Below are 19,981 nucleotides of genomic sequence, written 5' to 3'. Positions count from 1 at the left end.
AACATATTGCAGTAATACAACATATTGATCAGCCTGAAACTGTGAAATACAACTCACTACAACTTAAATAAGATGGATGAGGTTGAGAGGATGAACAGAACTCTGCAATGTTTGGCTGAATTTGAGAAAGTCTGAGTTTTTAATCGTTCTCCACATAAAGTCAACAGTAGGAATAAAAAGATGAACTCACAATATTGAAGGAAAAGAAACATTTTGACTTTACAAAATAGTTGAATTATTTAGCTCAAAATAAGCATTAAAGTTTAAAATAAAACCTTTATTGTAAATACATAAAAACATTAACATGAAACTAAACAAGTGATATTAAAGATTGTTAAACAAAACTTAACATTTCTGATTTTTACTCTAGAGAAAAATAAAAACAGGAAATACTGTTTGTTGGCTAAACTCCTTAATCTAGGTTTCAAACTGGGATTAAAAAGATGAAATGTAAGATTAACAAAATTCTATTTTGTTTTCAGATATAAAAGCATGCTGTTCTTGGGAGATAACATTAGCTTTTGCTGATATCAGAAAATGTCCAACACTTAATTTTCTAAATTAAAAGACAGAGATGGTGGTCAGAAATATGAAATACAATCATTTTTTATTTTTATTACAAGTTGGTCAGTATGTGACTGTCCATGGACACCAGCACGAGGCACAAGACGGGTTCTACTTCCAGGTTCCATCGTGGGAGAGTCACCAGATGGGTTCTACTGCCATCTGTGTAAATCATAGCTTTCAGATATTACGTTAGAATAAGGGGTCGTACGTCTTTCATCCACTTTGTTGAAGTGGTGAAACACTTACCCTGAGCTTGGTTCTGTTACTGTAAATGTCTGCACTGACACAAGCACTATTACCTCATCATTTCAATAAGCATTTTATTTATGTTTTCTTTGATGTTTATGCACAATTTATGCATAATCAATGTAATCTGTTTATGAGACAGTTTGTTTTAAATGCATAAATACTAAGTTTTTGACATTCCACCTAGAATGTTTTATAGACTTTATATAACATACTGTCAGCATTTCTTGCTTTCAGAGATTCCTAAAGATAGGAATAGTTTTCTTACTAGAAAATGTTTTATTAGATGCTCTGACACATTGGATGTATTGACACAAACACTTACCTCATTGAATTGTTTTATTTATCCAGGTTAGCCACACCATGTCTTGTTCTCATGCACATTATTTTGAAATGGTGTTCTCTAATAATAATAATAATAATAAAAAAGAACCTAGTTTGATCTTTATACACATTTTTGTACTTTTTTATTGCATGGGAGAGAACTTTTACTCTGAGTACATTTTAAATGATCAACTTTTTACTTTTACTTGATTAGTAACTTTACTTCGACTTAAGTAAAATGTCATCAAAGTAACAGTACTTCTACTTAAGTAGACTTTTTCTGTTCTCTTTCCACCCCTGGTTGCTATAGATACGATCAACAGACTGATGAAAATAACGGTGATGGGTACAGAGTCAGAGCGTGCAGCAGGAGTCGCCATAAGATGGATGTTCCCGTCAGATTTCCAAGTATCTTGATCATTTAAAAAAAAATTCACAAAAAACAGAAAAAAATTCACAAAAGCTCTTTTCACTAATTTTTCCTCCTGTTTCTTTTTTTTCTGTTTTCCATGAATCTCTCATCACTCGTCTGTCAGCCTGATTATTTACAGTAAGTACGTTACTCACTACTACACGGGTCACTATAAGTGAAACACTGAGGTATAAAGAGTGCTGATATATTTACTAAAGTAGAAGAAGTTAATGTTACTTGATTTAAATTGTACTCAAGTACAATGTTTATTTTTGGTAATAAATCTTGGTACGGGTCCCTTGCATACATAAACATCTCATGTAGAAACTTAAAAAGGAAGAGACCAAATCTACCACAATTACAACTTTATTTATTTTCCACAAAGGCATCTGTATAAAAGCTTTGTAAGAATGTACAATTATTAATAAAATAAAACAACATTAATTAATTCAAATCAAAATCAATAAATTCTCAGGTTATATAGTATAGATACATTTATGAACTCTAAAACTGAGAAAATAACCTCCATTCAACGCTGTTTTGGTGCCGTACATTACATTTAATCTGATTGGTCGGCTATAATGTGATGCATTACGTTAAATCTGATTGATCGGCTATGATGTGATGCATTACATTTAATCTGATTGATCGGCTATGATGTGATGCATTACGTTAAATCTGATTGATCGGCTATGATGTGATGCATTACATTTAATCTGATTGATCGGCTATGATGTGATGCATTACGTTTAATCTGATTGGTCGGCTATAATGTGATGCATTACGTTTCATCTGATTGATCGGCTATGATGTGATGCATTACGTTTAATCTGATTGATCGGCTATGATGTGATGCATTACATTTAATCTGATTGATCGGCTATGATGTGATGCATTACATTTAATCTGATTGATCTGCTATGATGTGATGCATTACATTTAATCTGATCGGCTATGATGTGATGCATTACATTTAATCTGATTGATCGGCTATGATGTGATGCCTTACATTTAATCTGATTGATCGGCTATGATGTGATGCATTACGTTTAATCTGATTGATCAGCTATGATGTGATGCATTACATTTAATCTGATTGATTGGCTATGATGTGATGCATTAAGTTTAATCTGATTGATCGGCTATGATGTGATGCATTACATTTAATCTGATTGATCGGCTATGATGTGATGCATTACATTTAATCTGATTGATCTGCTTTGATGTGATGCATTACGCTTAATCTGATTGATCGGCTATGATGTGATGCATTACATTTAATCTGATTGATCGGCTATGATGTGATGCATTACGTTCAATATGATTGGTCGGCTATAATGTGATGCATTACGTTAAATCTGATTGATCGGCTATGATGTGATGCATTACATTTAATCTGATTGATCTGCTATGATGTGATGCATTACGTTTAATCTGATTGGTCGGCTATAATGTGATGCATTACGTTTAATCTGATTGATCGGCTATGATGTGATGCATTACGTTTAATCTGATTGATCGGCTATGATGTGATGCATTACATTTAATCTGATTGATCGGCTATGATGTGATGCATTACGTTTAATCTGATTGATCGGCTATGATGTGATGCATTACATTTAATCTGATTGATCGGCTATGATGTGATGCATTACGTTTAACCTGATTGGTCGGCTATGATGTGATGCATTACAATTAATCTGATTGATCGGCTATAATGTGATGCATTACGTTTAATCTGATTGATCGGCTATGATGTGATGCATTACATTTAATCTGATTGATCGGCTATGATGTGATGTATTACATTTATTCTGATTGATCGGCTATGATGTGATGCATTACATTTAATCTGAATGAATGAGTCATCGTTTTAACTTTTTAAATTAATAATTTGTTTATGTTCCTTGTCTTTTATGCCTGTGTATTAATACTAGGCATGCAACAGTAATATTATCTACAGGGTTTGGCTCAATTATAATTGTATTCGCATAACTGATAAGTATGCATTATTGATAATTAATTACAATTATGACATAATCGTAAATGCTAAATTCTGTGGCCGTTGTGATCTTAATTGAATTGTAATTGAATTCTAATAATTGACTTAGAACTGTACCATGGTTCCCCAGTTTTATGTCAATTACAATTACTATGTCTAATACATATGTAGTTCATTAAAATATATTTTGTGTGTGTGTGGGTGTGGGTGTGTGTGTGTGTGTGGGTGTGGGTGTGTGTACGGATTTGCACTGCAATCTTAATAAAGTCCCCACAGCAAGTAAGGAAACAGCTCCACCAAGATCCCCCCAACAGACAAGCCCCCACCCCTCCCCTATGTAACATACTAGGGGCTCAGGAACTGACTACAAATAAAGGTAAACAGAAATAGGTCCGCCTGTTGAACCAAAGTGTGTGAATAATTGACAGACAAAATAATTTTGGGTAAGTATATATATTTAAGATATTTGGAGTCAGTATATATTTTATATATATTATTTAGTTGCTATTAATAATTATATATAGACAATAAACAACAATAACAAAAATACAATCACAAAACACAAAGGAAATCATTTCTTATTTCAGAATTCAGCAGTTATAGTTAGTTTTCTTTAGTGTGTCTCAGTTCAGTTTGTTTGATTTCACAGAGTTGACATGTGAAGGGTTCCACAAAGTTCTTTCGCATCGGAAAAAAAAAGCAAAGCAAACAAACAAAAAATCCCCAGGGTATAATCCAGATATAAGGTCCGTGTGTCCGAGGAAACAAAAAGATCAGATATTCCTACTGCGATGCAGCGGTGGTTGGGTGGTGGCTCGCCATCTAGTGGTTGAGATTGGTAGGTGATCCAGAACTAACAAAAAAAACCTGACCTATAAAACAAGGCCAACAACATTTAGTCAAAAAGCTAATAAAATTAGTACCTTTTAAAGAAGAAAATAAATGAACCTTAGCACCCTTAAATATAATTGGTCATTGTTAAATAAATGAACAGTTATAAATACTTGAAATAAATCACAGCAGAAAAATCCATCAATTTGAAGCTTCATTATATACATTAGGGCTGCAGCAAACGATTATTTTAGTAGTCGAGTATTCTATCGATTATTCTGGCGATTAATCGAGTAATCGGATACAATTTTTTTTAAATTTCATTAAATTTCTTGAACTTAATTTAATAGTAATACATGGCAATGACAATAACAGAAGTCAGTTAAATGAATAACCAATTCAATTCCTCTTAAGATAATTTTTTTTATTGGCAGACTTAACATAGCCGAACTGGTAGCTGCTTCTTTCAAGAAAAAAGAGTGCATTTAAGTTTCATTGGCATATTCTGTATTTTAAAGATGACAAAAAAAAGTTGACAAAAAAACTGAAACATATTGCCACATTACACTCTTGTTTTTTTCTAAAGTACAAAAATAAATAACAGTAATTTCAAATTACTTTTTAAGAAGGTGTAAAAAAAAAATTAAGATAAAACTGAGGCATAATAATAAACATTAATGTCTTTCTCCATACTGTGTGTCTGTGTGCGCGCTCAGCTCTTTAAAGGAGCCTGTGGTTGCAATGAAGGAAAGTAAGCATATCAACATGCTCAGAACTGAGGCTCGCCCTGCGCTTCGATGCAATATTCCCTGCTGCAGAAAACATGCGCTCTGATGGCGTAGATGTTGCTGGGATACACAGGAAGGACTGTGCTAGCTTTGACAGTGTTGGATAGCGCGCTGCATTCACTTTCCACCATGACAGCGGATTCTCCTTCTTGGATAGAGGATGTTCTCCAAAGGGACTGAAGCGATGCGATTACATTAAAAATCAATGTAAATGACGCAACGTCAATTTATCCCCCCCTCAGCGACGCGACTTGCATGATCAAAGTTGAAAAATTTTAACTTTTTAAGCGACGTGAAGCGATATCTCCCGTCCTCCACTGTCTGTAGAGCGGAGGCAGCAGCCCCTCCCTCCCGCTCCCGCTTCAGTGCTGACGGCTGCAGCGGAGGCTGTTCTACTTCCTCAAAGTATCAGGTTCAAAATTAAAGCGGTAAATTTCTTTAAAACCACAGTAACTACTGATCAAACACATTCTGAGTGAAGTCATCCTTTAATATCTCCGTTAAGTTGATCATTTAACCGTAGAAGCGGAGCAAGAAGGAAAAAAAAAGACGTCATCAACACTCTCTCTCTCTCTGTCTCTACCCTGTTACCGGGGCCACACACACACACAATTTCCCACGGCACACCTGACGATCTCTCGCGGCACACTAGTGTGCCGCGGCACAGTGGTTGAAAAACACTGATCTAAATTAAATACTTCTGTGAACGTGACAATAACATTAGACTTACCTGTTGGATCCGCTCGGCAGACTTGATGCATAAAGCGGATGCTTTCGGCTCAGGTGTTGTAGCATTGAAGTAGTGCTGTTATGGTATGCTAATTCTGTTTTGCAGTACACGCATTGTACTGTATTTTGCTCCCATTTTAGTTTATAATGGTCCCACACTTTCGACAGTTTACGTCGTTTTCTTTGCTCTCCTTGTCGCTCGTCTCCCTCGGTCTCCGTCTCCATTTTGTGTTCCGCACTTTGCGCGCACATGTAGGCATCAAAAGCGGAAGTGGCTTAAACGAAGCATCGAGTCAGAGAATTTTGCCTCGATGCATTTTTGTAATCGAATTACTCGAATAACTCGAGGAATCGTTTCAGCCCTAATATACATTCACAGTTAAATATAAAGTGCACTTTTAAATCAAAATCATTAGCTGTAACGCTAAGTCATATCATAAACATACATGTCTTCAACTTATTCTTTAAATAATTCATTGTTGTTGTACAACACATCTAATTCATTCAAAAGGTCAAAGCCTTTTCAAAACCACGTCATAGTTAGGTCTGCAGTGTATCAGTTTCTGAATTAAAAATAAATAAATATATTTATGTATGTTATTGTCCTTTACTGCTGATATGTGCACAACCCCGTAGGATGTAGTTTTGCCCAAACATCCATCCATACATTTTCAGACCCACTTATTCCTGTTTGTCAGGGTCGCGGGGGTCTGCCGGTGCTAATCCCCGGCTCTCATTGGGCGCTGGGTGGGGGTACACCCTGGACAGGGCACCAGTCCATCGTAGGGTTTTACAATGCTGTAAAATCTATGGTTGTCAGGCATTTTTTCCATTACAAAATTTACTTTTAAAATTTAAGTATATTTATTTGTTTCTACAGAAAATCTTTATCATTTCAACATTTCATTACCGTAAAAATAAAGTTTTGTCCAGTCTCACAATTAACTGTTATTTGATGTATTTAATACAGTAAAATGAAGTTTTGGGATTTATGCTCCTTTACTGTTGGAATTTGACAGTCTGTATATTTTACTGACTTTTTTTTTACAGTGTGGCTACTAAAGCATAAAAAAAAAATATATGTGTATATATGTAAGACCCTAAAAAGTAGTTCAAATTTAATACTGTAAAACAGGGGCGAGGCTGCAGTAAAGCATAAAACCTTTTTAATTATTGATTTTTATACCATACTTACACCTGTTCCAACTCAGCTAAGAGTGTTGAAGCAGGTGTTCGAGTGTCATTCCTTCATTTTTGTGCACCCCCCAACGCAAGTGCACAAAATGACAGAAAAATATACACAACAATAAAAAAACAACAAAAATACACAAAGCAAAGAAACACACACAACAGTTTTGTTCTTGAATGTATTGGTGATCAGATGATGACGACATTGACTTTTAAAATGTGGTCCTCTGATCACATAAACATTTGTCTGCAGTCCTTGATGTGATAAAACGTGTCTATCTCTGGCACTAAAAAGGTGGCACATGATCCAGACCAATCATCAATCAGCTCAGCCAATCAGAGAACATACAGTGTGATCCACTCTGCCTCCTGGGCCAAGACCATCAACAGTAACATTTCCTGCTTCCCAGAGCGCCCACAGGGAATTGTGTCCTTCTTCTGCAGGAAGTAGAGGATGCTGCTGAGGAAGACCAGCAGCATCAGACACAGAATGATCACCACGGTGATCGCCCACTGCCCTCAACTACAGAAAGACAGAGACACAACACACACACACACACACAGGTCTTGTTGTGTCTTTAGATACACTACAAGTACATTTTGCTGGATTTACACATTGGACAAACTTTTTCTCACATTATAGCTCCAAAACACAAACTTCAAACACATGACTAAATAATTACATTTTAATTTAACTAAATCATTTTCTTTTATTCAGATATATTTCACACAAAGACATTTTGCACATTATTGCTGTCTATCGCGTGTTTTGGCTCCGGGCCATTCTGTTTCCACCAACATAGCTCCAGCTCTGGGAGCCAAAAACCGGGGCTACGCTGGCCCCGCATAGCTTCTGGTCTACAGGCCAGCTCTGAAGTGGGCGGGAGGAAGGGACCCTCCGAAGGCGGGGCTATAAATGTCTTGCAAGAAACGAAGGTCAGCCATTTTCTTTCGACTCGACTGGAGTTCATACCGCGTGATACCCAGAAAAGCTGAAATGGATAGTAAACATCTTAAGCAGCAATGGTCCGAGGCGGAAACACAGTGCTTTGTGGTGCTGTGGAGTAACGAGGAGGTACAGGAGAAGCTCAACTCTGCCACGCGGAACAAGCCGATCTTTGAGGGTCTGCAGAGGGAGATGGCAGCCGCCGAGTACACCCGGACAGTCGACCAACTTTTAAATAAGTTGAAGAAACACAAAAAGGACTTCCGTGACCAGAAGCGAGAGCTAGGGCGCAGCGGCAGTGGAAGGGTGGTCAGCCCACATTTAGAAATGTTGAACGCTGTGCTTGGGGACCGCCCGGCCAACGTGTCGACCAGGGCATTGTGCTCGACTGTGCTCGAGGAAACGGCAACAGAACCCGGTAAGTTTGAATGCTGTTAGCTAGTTGTGATAATGTTTATCATTAAGCCCCTCTGCTAGCTCGTCAATAGCTTCGTCAGCGGCTGCCATGGGTAATATACTATGTAAACAAACTAACAATGCTGTATTTGAACTCATCCTGAAATCTACTGGTAATGACTAACAGTAATGTCTTACTTGTTTATGTCTGTTGTGTTCTGTCTGCATGGACCTATCACTATGTGTCTGAAATAAAGTTTTGCTGATGATGGTTTCCCATATGCTTTTTGTTTAGGTAAGAGGAAGAGGGACTCGATTGGGGAAGTCCTCCAATATACGGAGAAGTCTGACGAGGTGTTTCTGTTGGAAGGCAGGGAGGACCGTCAACTCTCAAAGGCGATTCTGGAGAGCCTAACAAACATGGACGCCCAGGGATCAAACATTATAGCTCCTGATGGAGGAGCAGGGGAAGAAGTAATGTGCTTTTCCCCCTGAGAACATGTACATACTGTATAATATTGTAAATAAAAGTTTTTTTGAAGTGATGTGAGTTTTCTCTCTAATTTCAAAGGACATTTTTCATATTTAGTTTTACTAGTGTTCTTCTTCACATGTAGAAAATGCAGTTACTTATAAGTAATGGCGCGCCGTTATCGGCGTTAACTTGCTGCGTTAACGCGAGCCTCTTATCGGGCGATAAAAAAAATATCGGCGTTAATCTATTCTCAAAGTTGGGAGCTGGGTCTATACTACGCAAGCTATGATGTCTTTCACCGCGGATGTATACAGCACGGAGCCGAATTGCACTGTAGGGGAGGATAACGAGTCTTCGAACCTGTGTAAATGACCACATCCAACGTGACATGCTAACATGGATGCAGCTATGAAGCCACCGGGTTTGCTTCAGGGAAAATTTATTTTTAAAACGCTTCCCAATGGAAACTTCGACAAGTCAAAGGTTGTTTGCACCTTGTGCAATGCCGAATTAGTTTATTGTAGGAGTTCTACCAGTCTAAAGTACCACCTAAATGCAAAACATCCCTTAGCTAATGCCGGGTCAAGCGCTGATAGAGCGCAAGGGAAGAGTCGTCGTCAAACTACTATGTTTGAGTGCAACCGAGGCAAGCCCATCAGTACAGCTCTATCAGCCAAGCTAACGAATCTCCTCGCTCAGTGGATTGCCACCAGCTGCCGGCCCATCAGCGTGGTTGAAGATGATGGGCTCGAGCTCGTTCTCCAAGCTGCCACAGGTGACCCATCTTACAAGCTACCTGCGAGGCGAACTATTATGAGGAGAATAGATGACCAGTACGCAAGAAAGCCGCAAAGGATGCGAAGATTGTCGAGGCGAGGTGGGTAGCAGTCACGGGGGATCATTGGACATCTGTCAACAACGATAACTACCTCGGCGTTACTGTACACCTCATCGATGCCAGCTGGGAACTTCACTCCTTCGCTTTAGGTAAGATACGTCATGTGAATTTAAATTACATTATTTAATTGAATTACTTAATCCAGGGGTCTTCAACAGGGGGTCCGCGACCCCTAGGGGGTCCGCGGAGGTACTGCAGGGGGGAAAGTTTTGGTTAATTAGACATTTAAAAAAAAAAAAATAAATAATAATAATAATAATAAAAATAATTAGACATTTTTTTATATTCCCCCCCGCAATTTTTTCAATAAATTGAAATGTCTTTAAATACACATTAACATGAATCCAACACACTGTAGTGAACAGATAAATGGAGGCAGAAGATGTCTTTCAGTCAGCAATGCACACGTTCAGCGACACACAGGAGCTCTTTCAAGCTGGGCACTGGTTCATTCACCTGTCCCATCATACATTAGTGAGTAATGTATGCCATCCATAGCTGGTTTGAGGATTCACTGCCCATACTACATGTATGTTTAAAATTAAAACATGAATCTGTCAATTATGTTAATAGTTCAGTATTGTATGCAAGATAACATATGTTTATGCATGCCAGTGGCACTAACAAGCATCAATAATTTTCGTTTCCACATTTATGTTGAACAAAAATGTCCATTTGAACAGCTTTTATGCAAAATGTTGTTACATGCAATTTGACAGACATTGTTGATCTTGGCAGGTATCAGTTTATTATGTTATGTTATGTTTATGAATGGCAGTGGCATGGCCACCCTACTCACTGTACCTTGCACATGTTTAAACTAAAAACAAGAATATATAAACCTGTGTGTTTTGAATGTCTTAGTATTGAATGCACAATAGTACATTTATACATGGCACTATAGGACCAGTTTAATATAAAACACAATTTTATATAATATATATAAGTAGGGGGTCCCCGCTCCATCTCTCCATCAGTTTGGGGGTCCTTGGCCTGGAAAACGTTGAAGACCCCTGACTTAATCTATTACTTACCAGGACACAACGAATTACCACCACATTATGTTTGCTTCTTGATGATGCTAGTTTTTTACGAGTAGTAGTGCAATTTCGATGTCGGTTTTTGGTATTTACCATAATTACGATAGCACATGAAGGCAGCATTATTCGGATCTACTTTTTTTGTCCGTTAGGTGTGATGAAAACAGAAGAGTGTCACTTTTCTGAAGCGTGTGCCAGGCAGTTTCTTGACGTCGCTAATCGGTGGGGGATTGCTGACAAAATCAGCACTGTTGGAACAGACAGTGCTCCTAATATGGTGGCAGCAGGGAGGATACTGCCATTTGAACATTTGCCTTGTGTGGCGCATGTTGTACAGAGAGCTATTGTAATGTCACTTCAGGCGGGTGGTTTTGATGGTGCACTGGCCAAGTGCCGCAAAGTGGTCGGACATTTCAAACACAGTCCAGCCAACTCAGATGAGCTGAATGTCCAGCAAGCCTCCCTTGGACAAGTTCAGGAGCCACTCGTGCAAGATGTCCCAACACGGTGGAATTCCACCCTTGAGATGATCAAGCGCATGAGACGCAACAAAGATGCACTGCACACAACGCTGTCTCAGCAGAAGCACAATCTGGCCCTCCCAACAAATGCTGATTATGAGAAGTTGGTAAAGCTAGAGAAACTGCTGGAGCCATGCAGGTATGGTCTACAAAGATAGCGTGTTCATGAATTAGCATAAAAGTTATTTTTAAATGTCACTTTTTATTCAATAAACACGTGCCCTTAAATTTAATGTGATTAAGAACTTTAAAAAAAAATGTGTAATCTAAGTTAAATGAATCAGTCATTAATTATTTTTTACTCTGTTTATGTCTGTCTGTCTGTCTGTGTAGGAATATCACTGATCTCCTTGGTGGGGATAAGTATGTATCCTGCTCTGCGGTTCTACCTGCCCTGTGCCACCTCCAGCACGCGATGAAGATCTCTGATGATGATCCTGCCTATGTTTTACGATTCAAGGCTGCCTTCACCAAGGACCTCAACCAGCGGAGGGAGAAAATAAACCTGGAATGGCTTAAGGTATGTCAGACTGACCAGAAGATAACTGCATTGTTTGACCATTATAGACTGTTAAGCCAGCAGATCTGTCAATGAATAGATGAATGAGTCATGAGGAAATATGGAGGTTAGATTTGGAAAATGAAATTTACAATCAATCAATAATTATTATTTTTATTCATCAAAGGTGGCGACTGCTCTAGATCCACGATTTAAGGACCTCAAGTGCTTGCCCAGAGCAGAGAGGGAGCCAGTGTGGGCACAGCTAAGGGAGTTGGTGAAGGGAGAAGAACCTGCTCTGCAGCCACTCAGGGAGGAGAACCCTGAGCCACCCAAGAAGAAAACATCCCTGCTACTGATGGGATCAGACTCAGACTCAGATGAGGAGACACCAGAAGACAATACTGTGGAGAGGTACAAGGTAGAGCCCAGTGCTAGTCTAGATCTGTGTCCACTGAAGTGGTGGTCAGAGCACACTGCTGTCTATGGTAAGATGGCCCACATTGCCCGTAAATACTTGGGGACTCCTGCCACAACTGTCCCATGCGAGAGACTTTTTTCTGTAGCAGGCCATATTGTGCAGAAGAGGAGATCTAGTTTGTCACCAGAAAATGTCAACAAGCTGGTCTGCCTGAGTGACTGGTGGAAGGAGAAATGGAGCTTGGACTGATGGACACAAATCTAGTGACTGTAATCACTTCATCACGACCTATTATGTTCAGTTCAAAATTAATGTTAAACAGAATAAAGATTAAGATTAAGATTAAGATTAAATCGGGCTTTCGCCTTTAATTGGCCATGTAATGTTTAGTACATTATTGGAATTTGTCTTCTGCACTTAACCCATCCCTGAGGAGCAGTGGGCAGCCATTTTGCGGCGCCTGGGGAGCAGTTCGGGGTTAAGGGACTTGCTCAACATCCCACAGTGACGGCCCCGGTGAGGCTTGAACCGGCAACCCTCCGATTACAAGCCCAGCGTCCTTAACCACTAGGCCACCATAACATAAACAGTTAGTAGGCACAAGTTCTTCTTATTGAACATGATTTATTTTCATCATCATTTATTATAATAGAACTGCTTTCTCAATCAGTTTGTGATGCATTTTGGAAACAGGAGATGAGCCCCTGGTCTAATAAACCCCTTCTCAAAGACTTCCTTTTAGTCATTATTTGGGTTGCACACATATTCCGCATGCCTTTGGGAGAATTAAAATTACCCATTTTAATCTAGATTAATCTAGATTAATTTAAAGATTACAGTGAGATTAATCTAGATTAAAAAAATTAATCTATGCCCACCTCTACTTATAAGTCATATATGTAGTTTTCAAACCGTTGCTGAATATTACCAATTCACACAATATAATTTAAAATATAGAGACAGTAGTTTAGTAAATATTAACTTTAAATGCACACATGTCATTACTACCACTCCTTCCTTGCGAATGATATGGTTTTATTAATTTTGCTGTGATCACATTGACCCACATATGGTAAATTGTGTCTAGGTCTGCATCAGCTGGATTATGTTTAGAATTTCTTTTAACCTGACATTCAAAGTGTTCCGTACTTTACATTCACAGATGTATATTATAGTAATAATATATGTACATACCGGTCAGTTAAAAATGTAGTTGTAGCTTACAGTACAATCACAAATCTATGGTAACCAGATTTTCTGTCTCAGAAATTAGTTTTAGATCTTGTTATACTGTCACATATACAACTAAACAATATGCACCAGCTCAGATATATTGTCACTATTGTTTTTTTATGTGTATATAATGTTATTGCTCTTACTTTTTTATTCTGTCACTCTTTAATTCCTGTACTCTAATCTTTAAGGCCCTGATGGAAAGCTTAAATGTTTGTTACAACATATAGCAAATGTAATGTTAGTGTCTTTGCATTTTATTTGTGGACATTTCAGGTGGTGAAGGTCCCAACCCCTTTGTTGAATAAAACAGTATTGGATTGTCATTTTAAATGTATTGAAAAACAGACATTACCCTTTATTATTATTCTTTATTTCAGATGAACAAGACAATTACATTCATGGAAATACATACACATATCAATTTCTTTGGTTCCCAAAGCTGTACAGATAACATTTCCAGCCACATCACAAACCAATTAAGTTATTCTGCTTGATTGAAATACTGTATCAAGGCTGCCCTGATGTCAGCTCCCTCTGCATTGCCAGTGTCGGGCAGTGGTTGGACGGGAGGCTGATTGTGTTCCAATCCGGCAGTCCGCCCCTCAATGAAGTTGTCCCAATGCTCTTCACATATGTTATGGAGAACAAAGCAGGCCATCGCTATCTTCTTGCTCAGCTCTAGCTTACAGTCATTTCTTTTTAGGAGACACCTCCAGCGTCCTTTTAGTCTCCAAAAGCCATTTCAACCACAGGTCGAGCACTGCTCAATCTGTAGTTGTACGTGCACTGCTCAGGGGTCAGTCTGCCTGTGTCTGAAAATGGTTTCATGAGCCAGTTCTGTATTGGGTATGCTGGGTCACCAATAAGGTAATCTGATCTCAACTGTCTGCATGTTTCAAACTGTAGGCTTCAAACTAATAATAAACTGGAATATTAGCATTTCCTGAAGTTCAAGTGAGGATGTATAGCTGAGACACCCCCCCACCCACACACACACATATCAAAGAACGCAGAATCTGTCACGCCATCCACCAATCAGGAGCCAGCAGAAGGAATATCAGTGTGAATTTCACTGTGACATCGCTGATGACATCATCAGGAGCTGGTCGCACATCAAAGGACTCAGCAACACATTGAGTATTCTTTAATGAGGGAAACCCTTCTGAGAGAGACACAATAACCCACAAACTCCTTGGACTCAGTGAATTTACTTAATCTCTGTCACTCTGACAACAGTTATATTTTTGATCTAATGATAGAAGTGCATCAGTTCAATGTAAAGAGTCTGGAACAAACATGCTTTGAAGCTCTGAAGGATCACCTCTGTCCAGAAAAATGCATTGGGCTGTGGCAGTTTACTAAAGTCTGGTATATTCCCATTTTGTTTCAACTGAAGTATGAGGCCTTTCACTTTATCTGTGAGAATTTTGAGGAAGTTTCACTCTGTGAAGAGTTTTTGCAGCTTGCGGAGCAGGAGCTGGCTGATATCCTGGGTCAGGATGACCTTACTGTGACCCAGGAGATCACAGTTTATCAAAGTGTTTTAAGATGGATAAACCACATGCCTGAGGAACGACAGGGAGCCATTTCTACTCTGTTACCAAAGGTACGACTGGGGCTGATGGACAAAAGTTACATCACAGAGAATGTGCTTAACAATGATGTGGTAAAAACAAACCCTGAGTCCCACCTCTTGGTCTCTGATACCCTTAAAGTCATGTCTCAACCTTCATTACTCTGCTCTGAGTCTGGGATCAGCAACACCTTGTTTTTCCGTCGTTTGCCAAACGCCATCTTAATGATGTTTAGAATATTTTCCAAGACCATAGAGGCCTTTGACTACAGAACTAACAGCTGGATCACAGTTCAGACTCATCCCAGTCTGGAGAATCCCATGACTCACTTAATATTCTACAGCACTGTCTTCTTTGGTAGATGCTTCTACATTGTGGGTGGTGGTTTAAGTTGGACCGGCCCCTGTATCAGAGTGTGGAGGTATAACCTAGTCACACACACTTGGCAGGAGATGTCACCAATGCAGGAGCCACGGTACTCTGTGAGTGTTACTGTGCTAAAGGGATGCATCTACGCTATGGGAGGCTACAGCGATGATGATGGTACCTTACTCAAAACTGCTGAACGCTACCAGCCCAACATCAACCAGTGGACGTTCATTGCATCAATGAATGAAGAGAGGATCAGGGCCAGCTGCTCCACACTGAACAACAAGATTTACATATGTGGAGGATGTAGAAATGAAGCACTGAATACTGCTGAGTATTACAACCCAGACACCAACCAGTGGACACTGATCACTCCTATGGGAACACCTCGCTATGACCTTGGGGTCGTTGCATATATGGGCCACATTTTTGCAGTTGGAGGAAGCGATGGGTCCAGAGATCTGAGGTCTGCTGAGGCTTATGACCCAGTGACCAACACCTGGTACGATGTCCCTGAAATGGTCCACAGACACAGATACTTTGACATTGCAGTGATGAACAAGCAGATCTTTGTTGTTTCTTGTACCACAGGAAACAGAATTGTTGAGTGCTATGACTACACTACAAATATTTGGTCTGTGGTATTTTCTGGCATGGACCACAATAATTGCGTTAGATGCTGTGTGATTTCTGGACTTCCCAACATGGCTGAGTACTGTTCACCTCGTAAACCCATCATACCCAGGACACAGGTCTAAAAAAGTCTAAACTAGATACTGAGATGGAGCAAATGTTATTTTCCATGATCCTAACTGGGAGTGTAACCTGCTCTGACCAGGTCTGTGTGTATCAATAAAAGTGTTTAAAGACATTAGAAGAACTAATGTGTGATTAAATGGATCAGTTCATGTCCCAGCTCAGATGGGATGGTTTTAATCAGCCTGAGTTGATGATGATCTAGAAAAAAAATACAAAATTTTAGTGGTGACAACATATAGCAGACGTGTAGATGTACTGAATTTAATTATAATTAATGCAGTGGTTAGCACATATTTATTTTAAATATCAAGACAAAACAATGCAATTCTGTGACACAACAAACCATTGAAAAAAATAGAACCTAATTTAGAATAATGCACTGTAATACAATATAACACTTACAGGTATAGTGTAATTGTCTCGAGGGAACAATAACAACAATGGTGCAAAATCCAAAAGCATTTGTAATATTAATATTCAATTAAGAGAAAACATGTACAGTAATCGTAAAGGGTGTGTTTAATGTTTATTGTACCTTTTAAATTATTAATAAAAATAAAAATTGGGGGTTGCAATTTGGCGATGCAGCTCATCCATTGCCTTGGACACAATTCTGTTCAGTTATTACAACTGAGCAGGCTTAATACAGGGCAGACTGCACAGACAGAAACACATAGTACCAAGGACGGAAGTCAAAAAGCTGACATTTCTAGTGTCTTTGAAGCAGGGGTATGCATCAAAGAGTTTCATAGGTCAGTCCTCTTCCTTTGTAATATCTGCATCAATGAAAGCTCGTCTAGCCTTGAACTCAAGGTCCATAATTTGGGCAAAATTGCCTTGGTTGGGTTTTGTGTTGGGATTCTTGTACATTTTGCTCAATGTTTTGTAGTGACTCACCTGCATCCTCAGACTATAAAATAAGACGGTGAGGCAAAGACGTTTCCATGGAAACACTATTACACTAGCATCAGAGAAGATAAATCATAGTTAGTGGCATGTGTATGAATAAAATATAATGCACAATTATATTAGAAAGTCATTACTTACTTCCCCCACTAGGTTTGACAAAACCAGAAAACAGTTATATCATAAAGAGTGTAAGGTACCCTATCAGAGGTCAAACTTCACTTCACCTAAAGTCTAAAAAAACAATAACAGTTTGAGTAGAGCTGTGTGTTTTCTTAATGGACTTTCAGATTTTTTTTAGGAATGGTCAATTACCTATTTCATTTGATCAGCTTAATGTTTTTACTTATTGTTAGGAAATTCTAAAAAGTGTTTTGATATTGATTATGTGGAAATGACCTGTGTCAGCTGATTTAAGTGGAGACGCTTTCCTGGGGAACATAATGAAATCCTTTGTAAACACATAAGCAAATAACAGGAAAACACAGGTCATTATCCAACATTGTTGTACCATTACCATGTATTCTGGCACATGAGACAGAGGCAAATATAGTCTCAGTACAGGTTTAAACTTTTTTAGATGTACACAAATCAGAACTATTACAGAATTGTTCCACTTTTAGCACAAAACCTCCATTTAAACTGTCCTCGCTGAGGTCATCATTGCTCTCAATAATTATGGTTGAACTGCTTGTGTCACCACTTCTGTCACCATCAGTGTCATTGTCTGTGTTGTTTGAGCAGAAGAAACTCTTCTTTAACACCCATCGTTGTGGCGTGGAGCCCTGCCTCTTCCTCAGGGACCTCATATTTTTGGAGTCACTTGTACATTTTGGTGTAGATGGTCAACTATGGTGAAATAGTATTAATAATAATAACAGTAATAAGTGGTTTTTTCTTGTTGCTGTCCCACCCAAAGTTTAGGTTATTAAAAAAAAAAAGTTCGGCACTTGTTCCACGGCACTTAAGCAAGGCATTTTTTGCATGCAGGGACAGACAACATCCAGCTAACAGTGTGCAACATTAATGTGATCAAAGCTACCAACAGACGCTAACTTTGCTTAATAATCACCAAATATGAATGAAAAACATGACTTACCCTCCAACACTGACAGTACGGTGTTGTCAAAATCTTCCATGCTGACAGAGTTCTCCTGCTCGCTGAAGCCTTAACACGTAGTACCTGGTAAAGACCCACAGAGTGAGCTAGCTAGCTAAAGTTCACATTGGCTAACGCTAGCTAGCCTTGTTAGCAGCCCCTGTGGAGAACATGTGACAACATACATTTATTTGTTAATATTTCATATCAACCAACTGTCCATCATTTATCTGGGGACATGTCTCATGTTGTAGGTGTTTATCACAGATGTTGATGATGACAGAGGCAGGGGGCTCCCACTTAAAACACTGTGGCCCAAGGCAGTGCTACCTTTACCTCAGTCACAGTGGGTGATATGGGGAAAAAAATCATATCACCATTTATTTTTGTAAAAACACCATCAAAATACAATTTTTTTCATTAAAATCATTTATTTACCAATAAAACGAACCAATTCACCTACTTAAAATCATCACCCTAAATGGAAAAAAGGAATAAAAGATCATTTAAGACAAGGTCATTTTCAAATATTTTTTTTAAATTGTATGTAAGCAATTTATCAAACTGGTTCCAAGTACAATGAACATCAAACAAAAGATCTGACATGTTCTTATAGTCACACAGTCTTTTAACTATAGTGTTGTTTACATGGGTTTTTTCCGGGTACTCCGGCTTCCTCCCACAATCCAAAAACATGACTATAAGATTGAATGGAGTCTCTAAATTGCCCATAGTAGTGAATGAGAGTGAGTGGTTGTCTGTCTGTGTTGCCCTGTGATGGACTGGCGCCCTGTCCAGGGTGTACCCCCACCCAGCGCCCAAAGATAGCCAGAGATTGGCACCGGGAGACCCCCGCGACCCTGTCAAACAGGAATAAGTGGGTCTGAAAATGAATGAACTATAGTGTAGCATTAGCATTAGCATCACTTGCTACATAACAAGGCAGCATATCAGTCTAGTGATTTCTATTTGTTATTGAGGTAACACACACATGTTAATAAAATCCTACACCTCATTTTACACAGTTTAGACAATCATATCCTTTACAAGATAAAACAACAATATTCATATTTCTATGTTTTTCCTCAAAATGGCAATTGGTGATAAAAACCATTTATTTTTTCATCAATAGTTTAGTTTTTTTAGAAAGTCAATTAACACTACAACACACACACACACTCACACACACACGCACGCACGCACGCACGCACGCACGCACACACACACACACACAGAGGCATATGTGGTTTAAGAGACCGATTTTGGATTTCTTGCGTTTTGGTGGGTTTATGAGACCACACCTAACGCTACATCTGGTGAACTTAAAAGGCACATCAAAATTTAGATTTTTTAGCAGAACACAAATCTAACTTCAAAATCATCATTTTTCTTTTAGAAAAATATGTGGACATATCACAGGCTTATGAGGACATGGTTTATGAGACCAAGAGTGTTTATGAGGCCGGTTTACATGTAACACAAACATAAACCAGGTTATGGTTTAAGAGGACTAACAAACATTACAAGACCTGTTTACATGTAACACAAACACAAACCAGGTTATGGTTAAAGAGGACTAACAAACATTATAAGACCTGTTTACATGTAACACACAAACACAAACCAGGTTATGGTTTAAGAGGACTCAACAAACATTATAGACCTGTTTACATGTAACAACAAACACTACCAGGTTATGGTTAAAGAGGACTAACAAACATTATAAGACCTGTACATGTAAACACATCCAAACAC

The 19,981-nt window shown here is 38.7% G+C and overlaps 1 protein-coding gene and 1 long non-coding RNA gene across 2 annotated transcripts; both read left to right on the top strand.

Annotated features, from left to right (window-relative positions):
- Window positions 1–622: 622 nt before the first annotated feature.
- LOC114460725 (uncharacterized) lies at window positions 623–8,892 on the top strand. The gene is made up of 4 exons (XR_003673724.1): window positions 623–730; window positions 1,448–1,545; window positions 1,674–1,687; window positions 8,725–8,892. It is a non-coding gene; the product is annotated as an uncharacterized LOC114460725 (long non-coding RNA).
- Window positions 8,893–9,531: 639 nt separating this feature from the next.
- On the top strand, window positions 9,532–12,532 carry LOC114460743 (zinc finger BED domain-containing protein 1-like). The gene is made up of 4 exons (XM_028442652.1): window positions 9,532–9,781; window positions 10,995–11,502; window positions 11,697–11,883; window positions 12,050–12,532. The coding sequence occupies exons 1-4, from the start codon at window positions 9,532–9,534 to the stop codon at window positions 12,530–12,532; spliced, it is 1,428 nt and encodes a 475-aa protein (XP_028298453.1).
- The last annotated feature ends 7,449 nt before the right edge of the window (window positions 12,533–19,981 follow it).

This window comes from Gouania willdenowi, unplaced genomic scaffold (assembly GCF_900634775.1).
Source record: "Gouania willdenowi unplaced genomic scaffold, fGouWil2.1 scaffold_62_arrow_ctg1, whole genome shotgun sequence".
Lineage (NCBI taxonomy): Eukaryota > Metazoa > Chordata > Actinopteri > Blenniiformes > Gobiesocidae > Gouania > Gouania willdenowi.
This window is presented reverse-complemented; position numbering and strand designations above follow the sequence as displayed.

Bases quoted from the DNA above. Each gene is read 5' to 3' on its own strand.
- LOC114460743 (XM_028442652.1), top strand. From the start codon at position 9,532: ATGTTTGAGTGCAACCGAGGCAAGCCCATCAGTACAGCTCTATCAGCC. The intron at 9,782-10,994 runs GTGGGTAGCAGT...TTTGTCCGTTAG, and splicing joins GCGAAGATTGTCGAGGCGAG to GTGTGATGAAAACAGAAGAG. The intron at 11,503-11,696 runs GTATGGTCTACA...CTGTCTGTGTAG, and splicing joins AAACTGCTGGAGCCATGCAG to GAATATCACTGATCTCCTTG.